Below are 18,724 nucleotides of genomic sequence, written 5' to 3'. Positions count from 1 at the left end.
AGCGCTACCGGCATGGCTCTTAATTGTTTCCCTTTCGTGATGCAGGTTGGTGTACAATTATCATTATACGCTAAACGGTCTAATTCCCTGTGTCTGCTACTGTTCCCATGCCCACGGGTGTCGCGTGAGATGTTATGTGAATGCTTCTCTATGACTTTTATACTAATATGCTCCGGTGACATTGAGACTATCCCTGGACCTCATACTCGTTCCGAATCCATTTTAGAAAGCTATTCCCTCACCCCGCTGAACAAATCAAGGTTCTCTTTCACTTTATTAAAGGTGTGCATAACCGCTCACTTCAAAGTACCAGATTGCAAGCTGAATTTTCTGCAGGTAATAAGACGGTTGAGAACGGACAGAAAAGCATAGATGCTAAAATTAGGGGAATGAACAAAAGACCAGAAATGCTTGAAGAAAAAACAATAACACTAGACCGGTACGCGGAACAACTCGTAACAATGCAAAAATTACTTGAACAGGTCACTACTAGAAATGAACTGCTATAATCTCGACTGAATGAACAAGAAGAGCGGCCCCGTCGTGACAATTTAATCATTTATAGTCCACCGGACGCCAAGGAAACTTGGCAAGAAAGGGAACAGAAAATAGTTGCACCTTTTAGCTCGGTTCTTGAATGCGTTTCTGCCAGTCTCATCGAGCGAGCACGCCGAATTGGTTGTTTAGCACCAAATAAATGTCAACCAACAATGGTAAAGTTCAGTTGTTTTAAAACCAAAGAAAGACTTCTTTCGGTGCGGCACCTGTTTAGCGAAAATTGGATAAGCGAAAATTGCCCTCCGACTGGTTTAGAGCGAAAGTTATACCTGTCCACAAAACCGGTAACAAACATTGTGTTGAAAACTACAGGCCAATTTCAATCACGTCCACATGATACAAAATATTAGAGCATATAATATCGGCAAGTTTATTTGATTACCTTGAGGGCCAAAATCCGCTTAATCCTAATCAGCATGGCTTGAGACGCAGATTGTCAACGATCACCCAGCTCGTAGAAACTGGTTAGCAAAAGCAATCAACGTAAAAATCAGGTAGATGCAATTGGTCTTGATATGTCGAAAGCATGTGATCGGGTTACACACATAGAACTTATAAGGAAACTAAAGAATTTTGGAATGTTTAGTACTATTGTCACTTGGATTAAATCGCATCTTAAAAATAGAACACATTATGTGGAAATCAACAGCGCGAAATCCGGCATTCTGAGTGTTTCATCAGGTGTTTCCCAGGGCTCCATGCTCGGTCCCGTCTTATTTCTGTGTTATATCAAGGATATTGTAGACAGTTTCCTCGGGTGTTAAGGTTCGGTTATTCGCAGGCGATTGCCTGCTTTACTCACATATAACATCCAAAGAAGATCAAATTATGTTAAGCACGGCATTAAGTAGTGTCCATGACTGGTGCACAAAATGGAAAATGAGAATAAATCATAGCAAAACGTCATTCATAAGAAAAACAAACGAAATTAAAGATATTCTCCCGTTTCAATACGAAATTGAAGGACACAGATTACAGAAAGTAAGCTACTTCAAGTATCTAGGCATAACGATAAGTGAAAATTTAAATTGGGATAGGCACATTCATAACGTCTGTAGTGCAGCCGAGAGAAAAATGTGAACATTGCGCTGGAAACTAGGGCAGGCAACCACGACAGCGAAACTAACCCCCTATTTGACACTTTTAATGCCAACTTTGGAATATGGCTGTATCGTATGGGACCCCTATAGTAAAAAACCAGATAGCAAGGATTGAAAAAGTACGAAAGATGGCGGCTAGATTTATTCTGTCTAGATATAAGTCCACGGATTCAGTCTCGGGGATGTTGTCAGAACCTATATTACCTCAGCTGCTAGAGCGGAGAAGAGTTCCTAGACTCAAACTCCTCTATATTTTGCGGGGTAACTCCTTTAACATAAACACCGGACTGTACATAACGCAGTGCTCGGCCCGAACATTGTGGAACAGTCACAACCAACAACTTACACCCCTCCAAGTTCAGATCAACACATTCAAATATTCACTCTTCCTACGAACAATTGAAGAAGGAAACTCGCTGCCACAACACATAACGCAAACAGACTCTGTGAGTTCGTTTGGAAAATCTATACATCTTTACCTTGACCTGTCAAATTAACCACGACAGATCGTTTGTAGCGAATTTCACCTACTTGGAAATATTGATGTTGCTGTGTGTGCTTCTACTACCGCATTTGTATTTTGTTGTGAGCCGCAGGTTGTGCACATTAATTTTATATTGTATCTGCACGTCTGCAAGGCTGTGATTGCCAATGCATTTTCTGCATTGCAACAAATATTTTCCACCCTGTAACGGCCCAAAAAATGGGCTAACAGTATTGATAAATGAAATGAAATGAAAAGGCACAACTATAAGCGAAGACTTTTCGCCTGCTACACGCATCGCTAGAAAGAAGCTTTTCGATTTGAGAAAGACAGGCTTCTCCTTCTGAACATTTCAAGCTTCGTCACGACAAGCTGTATCTGAATGATAAGTGTTATTTTTTCACGCTACCACTGCCTCCGTTCCAGAATTCGTGACACATCGTGACAACAGAATCAACACTGACAATCACTCACACATGCGACACGTGTATCATCGTACGAAAACGCGAGGGGTAGTGGTTGTGTATACCCTGATCACATCCTCCGACATCGGTTCTGTTTACCAACGTTCGCAGAATTCTTAATATATACGACCCCTTATCATCCGCAATAGACTCATGCGATGCCCAAATCGTTGCCTTAACCGAAACATGATTGTCACCTCATTTCAGTGACGTTGAACTTTTTCACTGCGCACAGAACTACATTTTATACCGTTGCGATCGCACAGCGCACAGAGGAGGCGGTGTTCTCTTCACTGTATAAAGAGACATACCTTCATCTTCCATCAGTGTCATCGGGGCCTTGGAAGCTTTCTGGTCTTCCATTACACTTGGTTATCACACCATAATAATAGGTGTGTTCTACCGCCCGCCCTCTACGTCATCTTTATTTGTCAGTGAATTCCATGACACTATTTACCATGTACGCAATCGATTTCCTTCATCACCTATAGTAGTCCTTGGCGACTTCTACTTTTCAAACATTACATGGAACAGTGGCCAACCCTCGCTGTAACCTTTTTTCCCAACAAGCCAAGGAGTTTGTAGACGCATGTTCTGTTTTTTCGCCAATGTAGCAAATACGCTTGACTTAATTCTAACCTCTCATCCTGACCTGATACCTTCAATCACACATTTACCTGGCATAAGCGTTCATTGTCTTCTTCATTTCGCTTTCAACTCAAGTAGTCCGAAAACCACTAAGCAGCGGAAGATTATACACGATTACAAAAAGGCCAACTTTGATGCAATTAACGGAGAATGAACCTCACTTCTAGACGACTCCCACCCTGATCTTGACAACCGTTTAGTCCAAAGTAACTGGAACTTGTTCGTTGCTAAGGTAAAACAACTGACCAACAAGCACATACCGACTCGCAAAATTGTTCTAAATCCACAAGCACCCTGGTATGGTCCCCATATGAAGCGGCTTGCCAACTGAAAGAAATTTTTTTTCGCTTGGCTAAAAGTTCACCTGCCGAATCGAGGTGGGCTGCTTACAAATTAGGATTGTGTACTTACATACCTGCATTAAAAGTTGCTAAGCATAAATGTTTGTCTACCACTCTTCCATCAATGCTAACAAAAACCGTTAAAAAATTTTAGAGAACTATCAATCCCCTATCTAGTGACCACATCGCCTTGGACGACTCTTCGGGGTCCCGTCTTCCACGTGAGCAATGTGCTACTCTCTAAACGATACCTTCGTCAAAACTTTTCCACCAAGTGTAAACGTGTTCTACCTGCCACACGTGAACATGACTATATACAAATGCCTCCAATTATTGTTGAAACGTCTGCTGTTCTAAAGCTAAATAATTATCTCGATATTAACTCTTCTCCCTGCTCAATTAACACAAAATTCCTAAAAGGTACTAATGCTATTAAGTCGCTTATTCTTACAAAGCTTTTCCGTAGTCCCTAGATACGTCCACACTACCTAAAGAACGGACAATTGGGAAAGTGATTCCCCCTACATAAGTCAAAATTCACCACATAACCACCGTCCCATTTCGTTGACTAGTACGGGTTGTAAACTACGTGAGCATATAATTTTTTTCAACATCGTTAAATTCCTCGAGTATAATTCATTTTTCATCCCAGCTCAGCACGGCTTTCTTTCTCATGTGAAACACGACTGGCTTCATTCACTCACGAGCTACATCAAATTTTGGATCGTTCTTCTTTTGCCGACTGTATATTTTTAGATTTCGCTAAAGCGTTTGACGAGGTTTGCCACAGACCTCTCTTGTACAAATTAAATAAACTAAATCTAGATCCTAACCTTCTCACGTGGATTAAGCTCTTTCTACCAAAGCGCACTCAGTTTGTTACAGTTAATGCTTTTAATTCTTCTTTCAGCGATGTACATTCTGGGGTACTCCAAGGTTCAGTTCTGGGCCCTCTCCTTTTTCTCATATATATTATCGACCCTCCTGCTGCACTGTCTTCTAACGTAAACTTGTTCGCTGATCACTATGTTATTTTTCGCGGAATAACCAATGAAACCGACGTTAACAGGTTGCAAGTCGACCTTGACGCAATATCTAGGTGGTGTAACTCGTGGTTAATGGAACTAAATATATTCAAATGTAAAGCACTACATGTACCCCGTGTTTACCACCAACATGCCACTTACCGCTTAAACAGCGCTCCTTCAGAAATAGTTAACTCTTACAAGTACTTAGGTGTACATGCAACTATGAACTTGTCATGGTCGATTGACACCGAATACGTTACTAACAACGTTAACCGCACGTTAGGCTTCTTGTGTCGGAACTTCGCTAGCTCACCCGCTAACCTAAACCACCTACTTTATAAAACTCTTATACGCCCTAAATTACATACGCTACTTCTATATGGGATCCTGGCCAAGATAACCTGTAAACGGCTTTATAACTTGTTCAAGATAACTCAGTTCGATTGATCTTTTCTAATTATAAGACAACTGTGATCATTCACCCTAAACCTGAGATATCGGTATGTCTCATACAAGAAATAAATGAAATGAAAATAAAATTTCTTCCATGAAACATAATCTTACTCTTCCTTTGGTGTCTGTTCGACGTAGAATTGCACGTCTAGCACTCTTTCATGGGATTCAACATCATTCTACACTGCACACGCACTTCTTTACAAGACCCCATTGTGTATCACAGCGTGTTGATCACTGTCATAAAGTTGCGACCTATCTATGCCGCAGAAAGCATTTTTGCCAGTTTTTTTTCTCTCGCACATGTATAGATTGGAACCACCTTCCCACTGATATCGTAAATACTACTGATAACAGCCTTTTTCGTGGAACATTAGCTAACATTGTGTAACCAGGAACTTCTTTTTAGTGACACAGCAACTAACATTGTACAGAAAGGAACTTCTTGTATTATAGCAGTGTGTTTTGTTCATATTAATCTCTGCGTTTTGTTTACTTTCTATGTTCCACATATTCTTTTGTACCACTCCCCTATATGATGCCTCTGGCCCTGAGGGTATGATAAATAAATAAATATAAAATACGCCTTAACCCTTATTTATGCACCTTAATCCTCCTTTATACACCCTTATCCACCCTAATCCTCCTTAATCCACTCTAATCGGTCTTAATACTCCTTAATACACCTTAATACACCCTAATACACCTTTGATGGACTGTCAGCTACAAACAAGGCTTTGACAGCACAAAATGAATCCCTGACAAAAAGAATTGCATCAATGGAGCAGTACAGCAGGCTGAACAATATTGAAATTAAAGGCATATCGTCAACGCAAGGAGATGATTGCTCTGCCATTTTGGAGTACTGTCGCTGATGCAATTTACTGTCAAATTGATGTGGCGGACATCGACACAGTTCATCGTGTCGCTAGTAAATCACCCCATAAAAATTTAATTGTTCGGTTTTGCTCCCGTCTCAAGAAGAATGACTTCATCCGTAATTCTCGAAAGGCACGCCTGAGAACCTCCATGATTGGGCTCTCTGGTAATAATTATAGCCCTATTTATGTCAATGAGCACCTCACCTTTGAGAACAAACGTCTGTTCAGCCGAGCTCTTGCTCTAAAGAAGCAGCATAAGTGGCAGTTCCTTTGGACAGACAACTGTCAGAATAAACCGCGCAAGACCGAAAATAGCAAAATGTTCTTCATAAGCTCTGAGTCTGACCTCAGCGTGATCGCTTAAGCTGATTTGCGATTAGTCTGTGTTTTAGTCATTCAGTCATTCCCTCAAACATGTCTTTGTTTTCACCTTCTGAAGCTACATCACTGCTTAAATCTGCTGGTTGTTCATTGCTTCACTTCAATGCGCGATGTTTGCGTAAGAATCATGATAACATATCTTCATTCATCGACTCTCTTTCCCAAACTTTTTCATTCATCTGCATAACTGAGACATGGCTTGGCCCGGCTGATAGCAATTTATACGGGTTCCATGTCTATCAGGCTGAGTATTGTAACGGTGTTGCATATCAACATGGTGGTAACGCGATTTTCGTGGCACCCCACATAAAATATAAACGTAGACTGGACCTTTCCATAGATCTATTTAACTGCGAAACTGTTTGGATCGAAACCGATGCCTTGTCTTTTCCAAATTATTGTGGCGGAATTATTATTGGCTGTATTTACCGTTCTCCATAATCGGAAGAATAAGAATGGGCTGGGGTGCGTTTGGAAGGCCTTCTCAGATCATGAACAGCAGGTTGCCATTATCCCTCAAGAGAAAAGTGTATAACAGCTGTGTCTTACCAATACTCACGTACGGGGCAGAAACCTGGAGGCTTACGAAAAGGGTTCTACTTAAATTGAGGACGACGCAACGAGCTATGGAAAGAAGAATGATAGGTGTAACGTTAAGGGATAAGAAAAGAGCAGATTGGGTGAGGGAACAAACACGAGTTAATGACATCTTAGTTGAAATCAATAAAAAGAAATGGGCATGGGCTGAACATGTAATGAGGAGGGAAAATAACCGATGGCCATCAAGGGTTACGGACTGGATTCCAAGGGAAGGGAAGCGTAGTATAGGGGAGGCAGAAAGCTAGGTGGGCGGATGAGATTAAGAAGTTTGCAGGGACAACGTGGCCACAATTAGTACATGACCGGTGTAGTTGGAGAAGTATGGGAGAGGCCTTTGCCCTGCAGTGGGCGTAACCAGGCTGACGATGATGATGATGATGATGATGATGATATTCTTCCATACCTGATTTCCTTCGTCACCTTAGTTCTTCAAACAATTACTAGTGAAAACAAGCCTATCCTAATAGTAGGTGATATAAATATTAACTTGCTTGATGTCGACGATAGTATAGTATGCGCTTATTCGGACTGTTTTTCCGGCTTTGGGCTTGAGCAATTTACAACTTCGGCCACCAGGATTTCCACTCAAGGAAGCAGCTCCCTCTTAGACCATGCCCTCACTAATATTTCGCCTTCACCAGAGTCTGGTGTAATTGACATAGACATATCAGATGATTACCCTGTATTCGTCACTTTCAAATCTAACCCTCCTAGGTCAGATCCCTGTTATGTTACGTCTCGTCTGGATAATATAAATTTTGTTGACGTAATTGACAAAATTGACTGGACAGTTATAGCTACCAAACTAAATCCAGAAGAAGCGATTCAGTTATTTTCCCCTTTACTTTTAAAACTTGTTCATGCTAACACTGTCACTGGTAAGTGCAAAAAAAAATTTAAGTTTCCGCATAATCCTTGGATCACTAATGGGCTACTTGTGAGCATGAGGAAAAAAGAAAACATGTATAGGAAGACTAAAAAACAGCCTTTCAATGTTAATTTAGCATTAGACTATAAGAAATATTGCAACTTGTTCAGTAATTTATTGAAGAAATCACAAAGGCAATATTACGAAAATGAATTCATGAAAAATAAGTTTCATCCAAAAAAACAACGGCAACTTATCAACGAGTTTTTGAATGTACCACCTTTTGGCAGTTCCATTGAAAAAGTAATTTACAATAATGTGCATATCACTGACCCGCCTAGCATTGCTCTTGTGTTCAGTAATCACATTTATGAAATTTATAATACTAGCCATGTTCCTTCTGTTTATCATACGAACCGATGCGACCAATCTTTCTTTTTGTTTCCTGTAACATCTGAAGAAGTCCTTACTGAGATTTACAGCTTAAAGGGCATAAGTCCTGGTTTTGCTGGAATTTCTGCATTTCATTTAAAGTGTTGCTCCGACTATTTCTGATGCTCTCAGTAACTTAATTAACCTTATGTTCAAAACCGGTATATTCCCTAGAAGCCTAAAAAAAGCTAAAGTCATTCCTGTTCATAAAAAGGGTGACAAAGCTCAAGTCGCGAACTATCGTCCTATATGTATTTTACCTTGAATTAGTAAAGTTGTACAAAAATTAATACTTCGTTGTATTAACATTTACCTCAACAAATTTGGCTTGCTGAAACCCTGTCAGTTCGGTTTTCGTTCAGGAAGCTCGACTAACTTGGCTTTGCTAGCATTAGCTGATTATATTCCACATTCACTTGATCTCGGATACTTTGTTGGCTCGGTCTTTTTAGACTTTACTAAAGCCTTTGATACAATAAATCACAAAGTTTTGCTTACTAAACTGGAGTCTGTTGGCATTTCTGGTTCAGCTCTTAATTTATTAAAAAGTTACCTATTTAATCGTGAATTAGCAGTGTACGCCAGCGGGGCTTTCTCTGAAAGCAAAATTATTGACCTCAGGGCTCGATTTTAGGTCCACTATTATTTCCCATTTATATAAATGATTTACCTGACTGCCTTAATTATTCCCTACCTATATTATACGCAGACGATACGACTGTTGCCCTCTCAGATAAATCATTACTTTCGCTAACTTTGAAACTAAACAGTGATCTGTCAAAAATTACTGAATGGTGTAACGCCAATTTTCTAGTTATAAACCCTACGAAAACGCAATTCATGTTATTTAAGTCATCACAGAGACATTTACCTTGCTCTGCGACCACTACTCTGAATGGGCATGACATTCCTGCCTCCACTTGTGTTTCTTTCATCGGCATCAAGTTAGATACCCACCTTACTAACCACATTGCACATATCAAACAAAACACAGCATTTGGCATTAGAGCACTACTCAAATCACGCGCATTTTTTTATAGAAGCATTATTATCGTTATACTTCGCTTTCATTCATAGCCATATCATTTATGGTATCGCTTCTTGGGGTAATACTTATCATTGTCATCTTTCCTCTATTCAGCACATTCAAAATCAGGCTATCCGCATTATAACGCGAAGCCATTTTTTCACTAACGCCTCTTCACAACTACGTACAAACCACATTCTTCAAGTTACTGATTTGTTTAACTATCATTTAGCGATATTATTTTTCAAATTAGTGACTCAACAAGTTCCTTACAACTTCGTTAGTTCTGATCTCCCTTTTAATCGCAATAACACAAGGTTTGCAATACAAGGAAATTTCTTGTTGCCTTTATGTCATACTAATTACGAAAAGATGCCTTCCTCTTTTTGCGCGCTTAAACTTTGGAACAGTTTTCCATATTCCATTAAGTTGTCATCTACCTTGTACTCTTTCAAATATTAAGTTAAGAATTATTTGCTGTCTGATTAATTTCCTACAATGTTATTTTGCTATTTAGAAGCTATGTAATTAACATTGATTGTCCATCTTTTCTCTTCCTTTTGTCTTTTATGTGTGTCGTCACTCAGTTTCTTAGTTATATTTTGCATATTTCACAATTTGTTTCTCTGCTCTGTATTCCGCTTTATTTTTTATATAACTTCTAATCCAAGGGTCCCGGTGCAGTCTCTGACTTCGGTACCCTTGTCTGTATACTATTTTTTGTAACAAATTGTTATGAACGAATAAACTGAAACTGAAACGAAGTACGAAGAAATCTTAATTTTTAGCGACGACATGCTATTTAGTACCGCATCGGAGATTTCATTGCTCGCCTGTCAAAACTGGTCTACCACGGTGCGGTCTTGTTCCAGCAAGGCATCTCTCATCTCTTCGAGGGAGACATCTCTAGAAAGTGTGATTCGGAATTCGCATTGTGGAAGTTTTTATCATCACCATCATCATAACCATCCTCTATGTTTCCTGCACGACGTAGGCCACCCCCAGCGATCTCCAATTACCCTCTCTTGCGCTAGCTTATTCGAACTTGCCCATGCAAATTTGCTCCTTTCATCATTCTACATAAAAAAATGCCGAGAGCCAGTGGAGCATACTGGTCCAGGTACAACCAATTTAGAAAGGTCCACAAAGCTTCAACAGACACTCGTTCACCAGAACAGGAATTGGCCTCCCTGGTGTAGTATTGGGCCACTAGCTACCTCATCACTCTTAGCAACGTGGGAGCTTTAAGTCCTTACAATACATACAGTCAGGATCATTGATATTTAGGCTCCTATCATTATTTTTTGTGGATGTACACACGCAAATCTTAACAAACTCACGTAGTCGACCAACAGACTCTTCGAGCTCTTTTTAAGCTTATGGACAAAATTTATATATTAAATCGAAATAACTGTAGTATGTAGACCGAAAAAAAAACACATTCGATTGCAGCTATACATACCTCACGCGACTGCCTTATATTTCGAATCGCAAAGCATAACGGCGCGTCCTTTTCGCAATCCGCATAAATTTAGCAGGAAAGCCTTACCCTTCTCCTTTTTGACGATTCAATCGTCACACTGCCGTAAAAATCTTCCGGGTAACTCGTGCCGTTCGCGAATCCAGGACTGACCACGTATCCCTCGGTTGCTCCAGTGATAAGCACATTGAAGCTGTCTTTGACGGTCACTTCGGCGGATTTGTGCGCCGAAGCACCTGAAAGGGCCAAATACCGGCATCACATGCGGGTCTCATAGTGCTCCTGCATGGGTTGCAGAAGACAGTGCCAGCATTTCCTCCTTTCCCCACGAGAACCACTTCTCACAGACACCAACTACAGTCGCACTCAGCCTCGAAGTGACTTAATATAAAACGAGTATTACCAGCTGAACTGAAAACGTGGAACAAAGAGAAATAGACGAGAATGTCGCTGTTCACCGAGAATTAGCAACGTCCCTGTTTGTCTTCCTTTGTCCCGCGCTCTCAGTTCGGCGATCATAACTCGTCTTAGCTATGAACCAACTATCATAGGATACAACATAAAAAACAGCAGTTGGCAACCAAGGTACACTGACCTCGCGGGGTTTTGTTACTCCGCCAGCCAATTACCAACGCAAACACAATCGTCGTCATGAGACCTTTTCAAAATGGCGTCATACTTGATACCTCCGGAGCGTCTGCTATTCTTGAGTCTTTTCATCGGCAGAAGCGACGAGGTGTGCAACAAACATGATAAAGTGTATGGAGTCCGATAACTTCACTCTTCAAAAGTCCGCGGTACAGTTTATTTCAGTGCTGAGCCTGTTTTACTCATGATACTTCACTGCCAACTGAAGTGAAACTTGACAATAAATTGCAGGGAAGCAAGCGTTTTATTTCCGTTCATTAAAGAATTAGGCTTTCTGCGTTTCACTACAATAGCCGAATGAAAACCTATAAAATTAGGCGCTTATAATTTCATTTTTGTGGTAACCGCCTTCTTTAAGTAACAGCTAAAGTTGGAAGTACGAACTATTTGCAGCCTCGCGGAGGGACAGTGACTAGCGGTTATAAGGGCGTGAGCGGGGCTTTACTGCCGACTTAAGTGGCATCCGACTATAGCTCATTATACATTATATGCATTATGCATTATAATTAATGCAGCGATGGCGTAGAGATAGAGCATTCGCCTCGTGTGCAAGAGGACTATGGTTCAAATCCCGGTGCCGCGCCATTTTCCACTGGATTAAAAAAATACGTGGGTTGATAAAATTGCATAAACAAGCCTGGAGTGCGGCCTGATCCCGGTGACCAGAACTGGTAACACACTCCCTCACCAGAGCAGGATTGGCTACGCTGGTGAGGTACTTGGCCACAACCCCCTATATGAATACAACAATCAAACCCCGGCCCTCAGTCCCCAGCAGCTGCGAAACAACTGACCACGGCGGCGGTCAGACCTGCGACGCTGCACAGGGTGCTAAGAATCGCTGGCTCCGGACAGGCCGCCATTGGAATATGAACCTGGCAACGTTTAACGCTAGAACGTTATCTAGTGAGGCGAGTCTAGCAGTGCTATTGGAGGAATTAGAGGGTAGTAAATGGGATGCAATAGGGCTCAGTGAAGTTAGGAGGATAAAAGAAGCATATACAGTGCTAAAAAGCGGGCGCGTCCTGTGCTACCGGGGTTTAGCGGAGAGACGAGAACTACGACTCGGATTCCTGATTAATAAGGATATAGCTGGTAGCATACAGGAATTCTATAACATTAACGAGAGGGTGGCAGGTGTTGTGAAACATAATAAGAGGTACAAATTGAAGGTCGTACAGGTCTACGCGCCTCTACATCCTGTCGTGAGGACCAGCAAGTCGAAAGCTTCTATGAAGACGTGGAATCGGCGATGGGTAAAGTCAAAACAAAATACACTATACTGATGGGCGACTTCAATTCCAGGGTAGGTAAGAAGCAGGCTGGAGACAAGTCACTGAGGGAATATGGCATATGCTCTAGGAAGAGCAGGGGAGAGTTATTAGTATAGTTTGCAGAACAGAATAATATGCGGATAACAAATACCTTCTTCCGCAAGCGGGATAGCCGAAAGCGGACGTGGAGGAGCCCGAATGGCGAGACTAGAAATGAAATAGACTTTATACTCTGCGCTAACCCTGGCATCATACAAGATGTGGACGTGGGAGAAGTGATATGAAGTGCTGTGCCACACGTGTCAAACATGATTCGTTCTTTTTATGTTACGTCATAGGCAAGCAGCCTATATATATATAGTTCGCTGTCACTGAAATAAAACAGTGCGGCACGTGCTCTTGGATCGTCTCCGTCACTCTGCCACCCACTACAACAGTGGCGACGAGGGTGACCACCCCGCGGAGCCACCGCCACGAACAGTGGCGTCTCTGTAGCGCTGGGAGTCCTGCTGGGTACTGAAAGTAGTTGAGTCTACGGAGCATCGGCGGTCATGGCCCTGGCTACGAACCTCGGTACCCCAAGTTTCGACGAAAATCAAGATAAGTGGGATATTTACTTGACTCGACTGGAGGCATTTTTTGAAGCAAAGATATTAAGACAGATGATAAGAAAAGGGCGCTCTTGGTTTCGACACTGTCAACGAAGACGGTAGGCATTCTTGCTGGACACTGCGCCCCCCAGGAAGTAAATGGCCTGAGTTACAAGGACGCACTTACCATCCTAAATAACCACTATGCGCCGAAGACTAATGAGGTTGCCGCAAGTTACAAGTTCTTTACAAGGGATCAGGCTACAAGCGAATCTGTCCGGGACTATGTTGTTGAGCTACGCAAGCTTGCGGATAATTGTTTGGACCGTATGTTACGGGATCGCACTGTTTGTGGCATACGAAATCAGGTGGTGCAGCAGACGCTGCTTGAAAAATCTGAGCTCACGCTTGCCCAAGCTGAAACGATTGCCATAGCGGCAGAGACAGCCGCACTGGAAGTAAGCGCCATGACTAGACCTGATAATGAGGCAGCGGTGTGTACTGTAGCGACTAAATCGCGCCGATATCAGGCCTTCACCAAACATAAGCAAAGCCATACTGAGTGCGCACGCTGCGGAAACTACGATCACGAAGCAAGCGACTGTCCGCACAAAAAGGAGCAGTGTTTTCGCTGTCGGAAGACTGGTCATTTCGCAAGAAAATGCCGCTCCCGGTCGGGGCTCCGGGCTGGTCGTAGGCGCGATGGCGTCGCTAACGCAGTTCATTATGAGAGCGCTGTATCCGAAACGGAGGAAGGCGATATTTCATCAGTCTTCACATTGCAGGAATCGCGGGAAAAGAAATCTTTGCTCCAGGCGTTCCGCAGAGTTATCCGCTGGGGTGGCGTGCCCTTGAACATGATTATTGACACGGGATCACCGTTTTCTATCATTCCACAGGAGGTGTATCTAAAGCACCGTCTGAGTTGGCCACGTTTATCGAAATGCAAACACACGCTCAGCTGTTACTTGGGCAAGCTACCCATTGTCGGTGAACTGCACCTTGAAGCCCATTTTGCGGGGAAGACTACCTGCCACACTGATAGTTACAAGTTGCTCGGGTCCCAGCCTTTGCGGAAGGGACTTAGTCCAAGCGTTCTCGCTTTTGCCGTCCGAGTTTCTCGCTACGGTTCAATCGACGTCAGCAGATCCTGACAGCCTCAGGACCGAGTTTCCTGCCCTTTTTGAGCCAGGACTTGGATACATTCAGGGGCCACCTGTGAAATTCCACATTCGAGAAGGCGCCCAACCGAAGTTCCGCAAGACGCGGTCAATTCCTTATGCTCTTCGTGAAAAAGTGGAAACTGAGCTGGACCGTTTAGTAGAGCAAGGCATATTATCGCCCATAGCACATTCTGAGTGGGCGGCGCCAATCGTACCAGTACTGAAGAAAGACGGGTCCCTTCGCATCTGCGGCGATTTCAAAACCACAATCAATGTTGCGTGCATAACTGAGCAGTACCCTTTACCAAACATTGAAGACATTTTCGCGTCGCTATGTGGGGGATCATTTTTCACAACTATGGACCTTAAGGATGCATATAACCAACTCCCATTGGATGAGGAGGCGAGGAAGTTGGCCGTGATAAACACTCACAAGGGGTTGTTCTGCTATAACCGTCTTCCGTTTGGAGTTGCCTCGGCTCCCGCGATTTTTCAGCGGCGCATGGAAACGGTCCTGGCCGGTCTTCCAGCCGTGCAGGCGTATTTGGACGATGTATTGATAGCGGAACGTCAAGACGATAATGGCTCAGTGCTTCGGGACGTTTTGCGCAGGCTTCAAGAAAATAGTATCAAGCTGAAGGCCGAAAAATGCCGTTTTCGCAAAGACTCAATCGTCTACCTGGGCCATCGCATTGACAAAGACGGCTCGCATCTGCTTGAGAAGAACCTAGCAGCAATACGCGACTCGCCACGGCCTACGAATGTGAGCGAACTGCGCTCGTTTTTGGGTCTGTCGCCTTATTATCACCGGTTGTTGCCACACATGTCAACGATGCTGGCCCCGTTGTATCTTCTGCTTGAAAAAGAGCATAAATGGCACTGGGGAACGGCGCAGGAAAATTCATATCTCAAGGCTAAACAAACACTTCTGAGTTCGCCTGTTCTGACGTATTTCGATCCCAACCAACCAGTGCGCTTGGAATGCGATGCGTCACCTGCGGGTTTAGGTGCCGTAATCTCGCACCAAATTGGAAAATTGGATAAGCCCATTGCCTTCCGTTCACGCACGTTAACACACGCCGAAAAGAATTATTCTCAGCTCGAGAAGGAAGCGCTCGCACTGGTATTCGGAGTAACCTGTGATCGACCTGTGCCCCCAATGGCGTCGGCACGTATTCAGAGATGGGCTCTGTTTCTAAGCCAATATAGCTACCGCATAGAGTACAAGGCCGGCGAGGAAAACGCCAACGCGGACGCACTCAGCCGCTTGCCCGTGCCGATAACAGACGTTTGTCGATCGGGCACCTTACCAGAATACGTGCTGTCTTCAGAGACCCTTGACAGCTCGTTCGTGCCAGCGGATGCCATACGGGCGCTGACGAACGGAGATGAAAACCTTAGCGTTGTGCAGCACTCTGTACTGAATGGATGGCCTAAACGCTTGTCACCGTGTCACAATCACCTTCAACCTTATTTTTGCACAAGACTGGAGCTGTCAAGTGTAGAAGGCCTGCTCTACTGGGGATATCGCATCGTCGTACCCCGCAAAGCGCGAGTCTCCATGCTCGCTGAGCTACATCGGTCACACCAGGGTGCATCTGCGATGAAAAGACTGGCTCGGACGCTGTTCTGGTGGCCTGGGTTGGATGGTGAGATCGAAAGCCTTGCACGTTCGTTCATCTCATGTGTACAAGCTCAGCCAATGCCCCATCGACAGGTTCCTATCTGTTGGTCATAAACGGGAACCAAATGGTCAAGGCTTCACCTTGATTATGCTGGACCGATAGAGGGACGCATGCTATTGTAGTCGTCGACTCGCATACTAAATGGATTGAGGCACTTCCCGTCAAGTCGGCGACCACAGAAGTCACAATCGCGCGGCTTCCAGAATTATTTGCGCATTTTGGCTTGCCGCAAACAGTTGTATCAGATAACGGACCTCAGTTTGCAAGTCAGCAATTTTCCCAGTTCATGACTGTCAACAACATAACTCAATCTACGTAGTGCGCCGTACCACCCACAATCTGATGGTCTGGCAGAGCGTGCGGTCCGCACAATAAAGGATGGCCTTCTTAAGCACTCAATGGTGAACGATCTCGAAACAAAACTAGAGCGAGTGCTCCTAGGCTATCGACGTACCCCACTACCGTGCGGCAAGTCTCCTTCAGAGCTGCTGCTGAACTACCAAATTCGTTCGCGCTTGGATACTTGCGTCCCTTCTCTACCTCGAAGTTACTCGCAGCCTCCCAGATTCCAGTCCGGCGACCAGGTGTGGGTGCGCAACTTTGGCCAAGGGAAGCGTTGGCGTCCAGGCATCGTCAAGAGCATAGAGGGTTCACGCCTTGTAACGGTCGACACTCCAGATGGCCTAGCCAGGCGTCACTTCGACCAAATTTTCCGTCGCGTGCCTGTGTCACCCGTGACTCCAAAAGCGGAGGCGTCCGAGTCCCTTCAACCTAGCCCGGACAACAAGAGTCGGCCAACGTCAACGCCAGAAGGCCGGTGCAGCCTGGCCACTCCAGAAGCGAGTGGCGCTGCGCCTTTTCCTTCGACAACACCTCCAACGTCCCTCCCAGCCGAACAGGCTCTCTGTCCCCCAAGTCCGCCGGTCTTGCGGAGGTCTACACGACAACGAAGACCCGTGCAAATAGTGCAGTTTTAAAAGAAAGGGAGAAGTGATACGAAGTGCTGTGCCACACGTGTCAAACATGATTCGTTCTTTTTATATTACGTCATAGGCAAGCAGCCTATATATATATAGTTCGCTGTCACTGAAATAAAACAGCGCGGTACGTGCTCTTGGATCGTATCCGTCACTCTGCCACCCGCTACAACAGTGAGGACCAGCAAGTCGAAAGCTTCTATGAAGACGTGGAATCGGCGATGGGTAAAGTCAAAACAAAATACACTATACTGATGGGCGACTTCAATTCCAGGGTAGGCAAGAAGCAGGCTGGAGACAAGTCACTGAGGGAATATGGCATATGCTCTAGGAAGAGCAGGGGAGAGTTATTAGTATAGTTTGCAGAACAGAATAATATGCGGATAATGCATACCTTCTTCCGCAAGCGGGATAGCCGAAAGCGGACGTGGAGGAGCTCGAATGGCGAGACTAGAAATGAAATAGACTTTATACTCTGCGCTAACCCTGGCATCATACCAGATGTGGACGTGCTCGGTAAGGTGCGCTGCAGTGACCATAGGATAGTAAGAACTCAAATTAGCCTAGACTTGAGGAGGGAACGGAAGAAACTGGTACATAAGAAGCCGATCAATGAGTTAGCCGTAAGAGCGAAAATAGAGGAATTCCAGGTCAAGTTACACAACAGGTATTCGGCCTTAACTCAGGAAGAGGACCTCAGTGTTGAAGATATGAACGACAATCTTATGGGCATTATTAAGGAATGTGCAATAGAAGTCGGTGGTAACTCCGTTAGACAGGATGCCAGTAAGCTATCGCAGGAGACGGAAGATCTGATCAAGAAACGCCAATGTATGAAAGCATCTAACCCTACAGCTAGAATACATCTGGCAGAACTTTCCAAGCTAAAGAACAAGCGTAAGATAGCTGACATAAGGAAGTATAATATCCATATAATTGAGCATGCTCTAAGGAACGGAAGAAGCCTAAAAGCAATGAAGAAGAAACTAGGAATAGACAAGAATCAGATGTATGCGCTAAGAGACAAAGCCGGCAATATCATTACTAATATGGACGAGATAGTTCAAGTGGCTGGGAAGTTCTATAGAGTTTTATACAGTACCAGTGGCACCCATGACGATAATGGAAGAGAATAGCCTAGAGGAATTTGAAATCCCACAAGTAACGCCGGAAGAAGCAAAGAAAGCCTTTGGAGCTATGCAAAGGGGGAAGGCAGCTGGGGAGGATCAGGTAACAGTAGATTTGTTGAAGGATGGTGGGCAGATTGTTTTAGAAAAACTGGCCACCCTGTATACGCAAATGCCTCATGACCTCGAGCGTACCGGAATCTTGCAAGAACGCCAACATAATCTTAATCCATAAGAAAGGGGACGTCAAAGACATGAAAAATTATAGATCGATCAGCTTACTGTCAGTTGCCTACAAAGTATTTACTAAGGTAATTGCAAATAGAATCAGGAACACCTTAGATTTCCGTCAACCAAAGGACAAGGCAGGATTCCGTAAAGGCTACTCAACAATGAACCATATTCACACTATCAATCAGGTGATAGAGAAATGTGCGGAATATAACCAACCGTTATATATAGCTTTCATTGATTACGAGAAAGCGTTTGATTCAGTCGAAACCTCAGCAGTCATG

The 18,724-nt window shown here is 43.8% G+C and overlaps 1 protein-coding gene across 1 annotated transcript in view; it reads right to left on the bottom strand.

Annotated features, from left to right (window-relative positions):
- The window catches only part of LOC126519321 (chymotrypsinogen A-like), an 89,210-nt gene that overhangs the window by 66,440 nt on the left and 4,046 nt on the right, over window positions 1-18,724 (bottom strand). The window contains exon 2 of the mRNA XM_050168952.3: window positions 10,815-10,981. Within this exon, the coding sequence (XP_050024909.2) occupies window positions 10,815-10,981 (167 nt within the window). The remainder of the gene's footprint in view (window positions 1-10,814; window positions 10,982-18,724) is intronic.

Source organism: Dermacentor andersoni, chromosome 10 (assembly GCF_023375885.2).
Source record: "Dermacentor andersoni chromosome 10, qqDerAnde1_hic_scaffold, whole genome shotgun sequence".
Taxonomy (NCBI): Eukaryota; Metazoa; Arthropoda; class Arachnida; order Ixodida; family Ixodidae; genus Dermacentor; species Dermacentor andersoni.
This window is presented reverse-complemented; position numbering and strand designations above follow the sequence as displayed.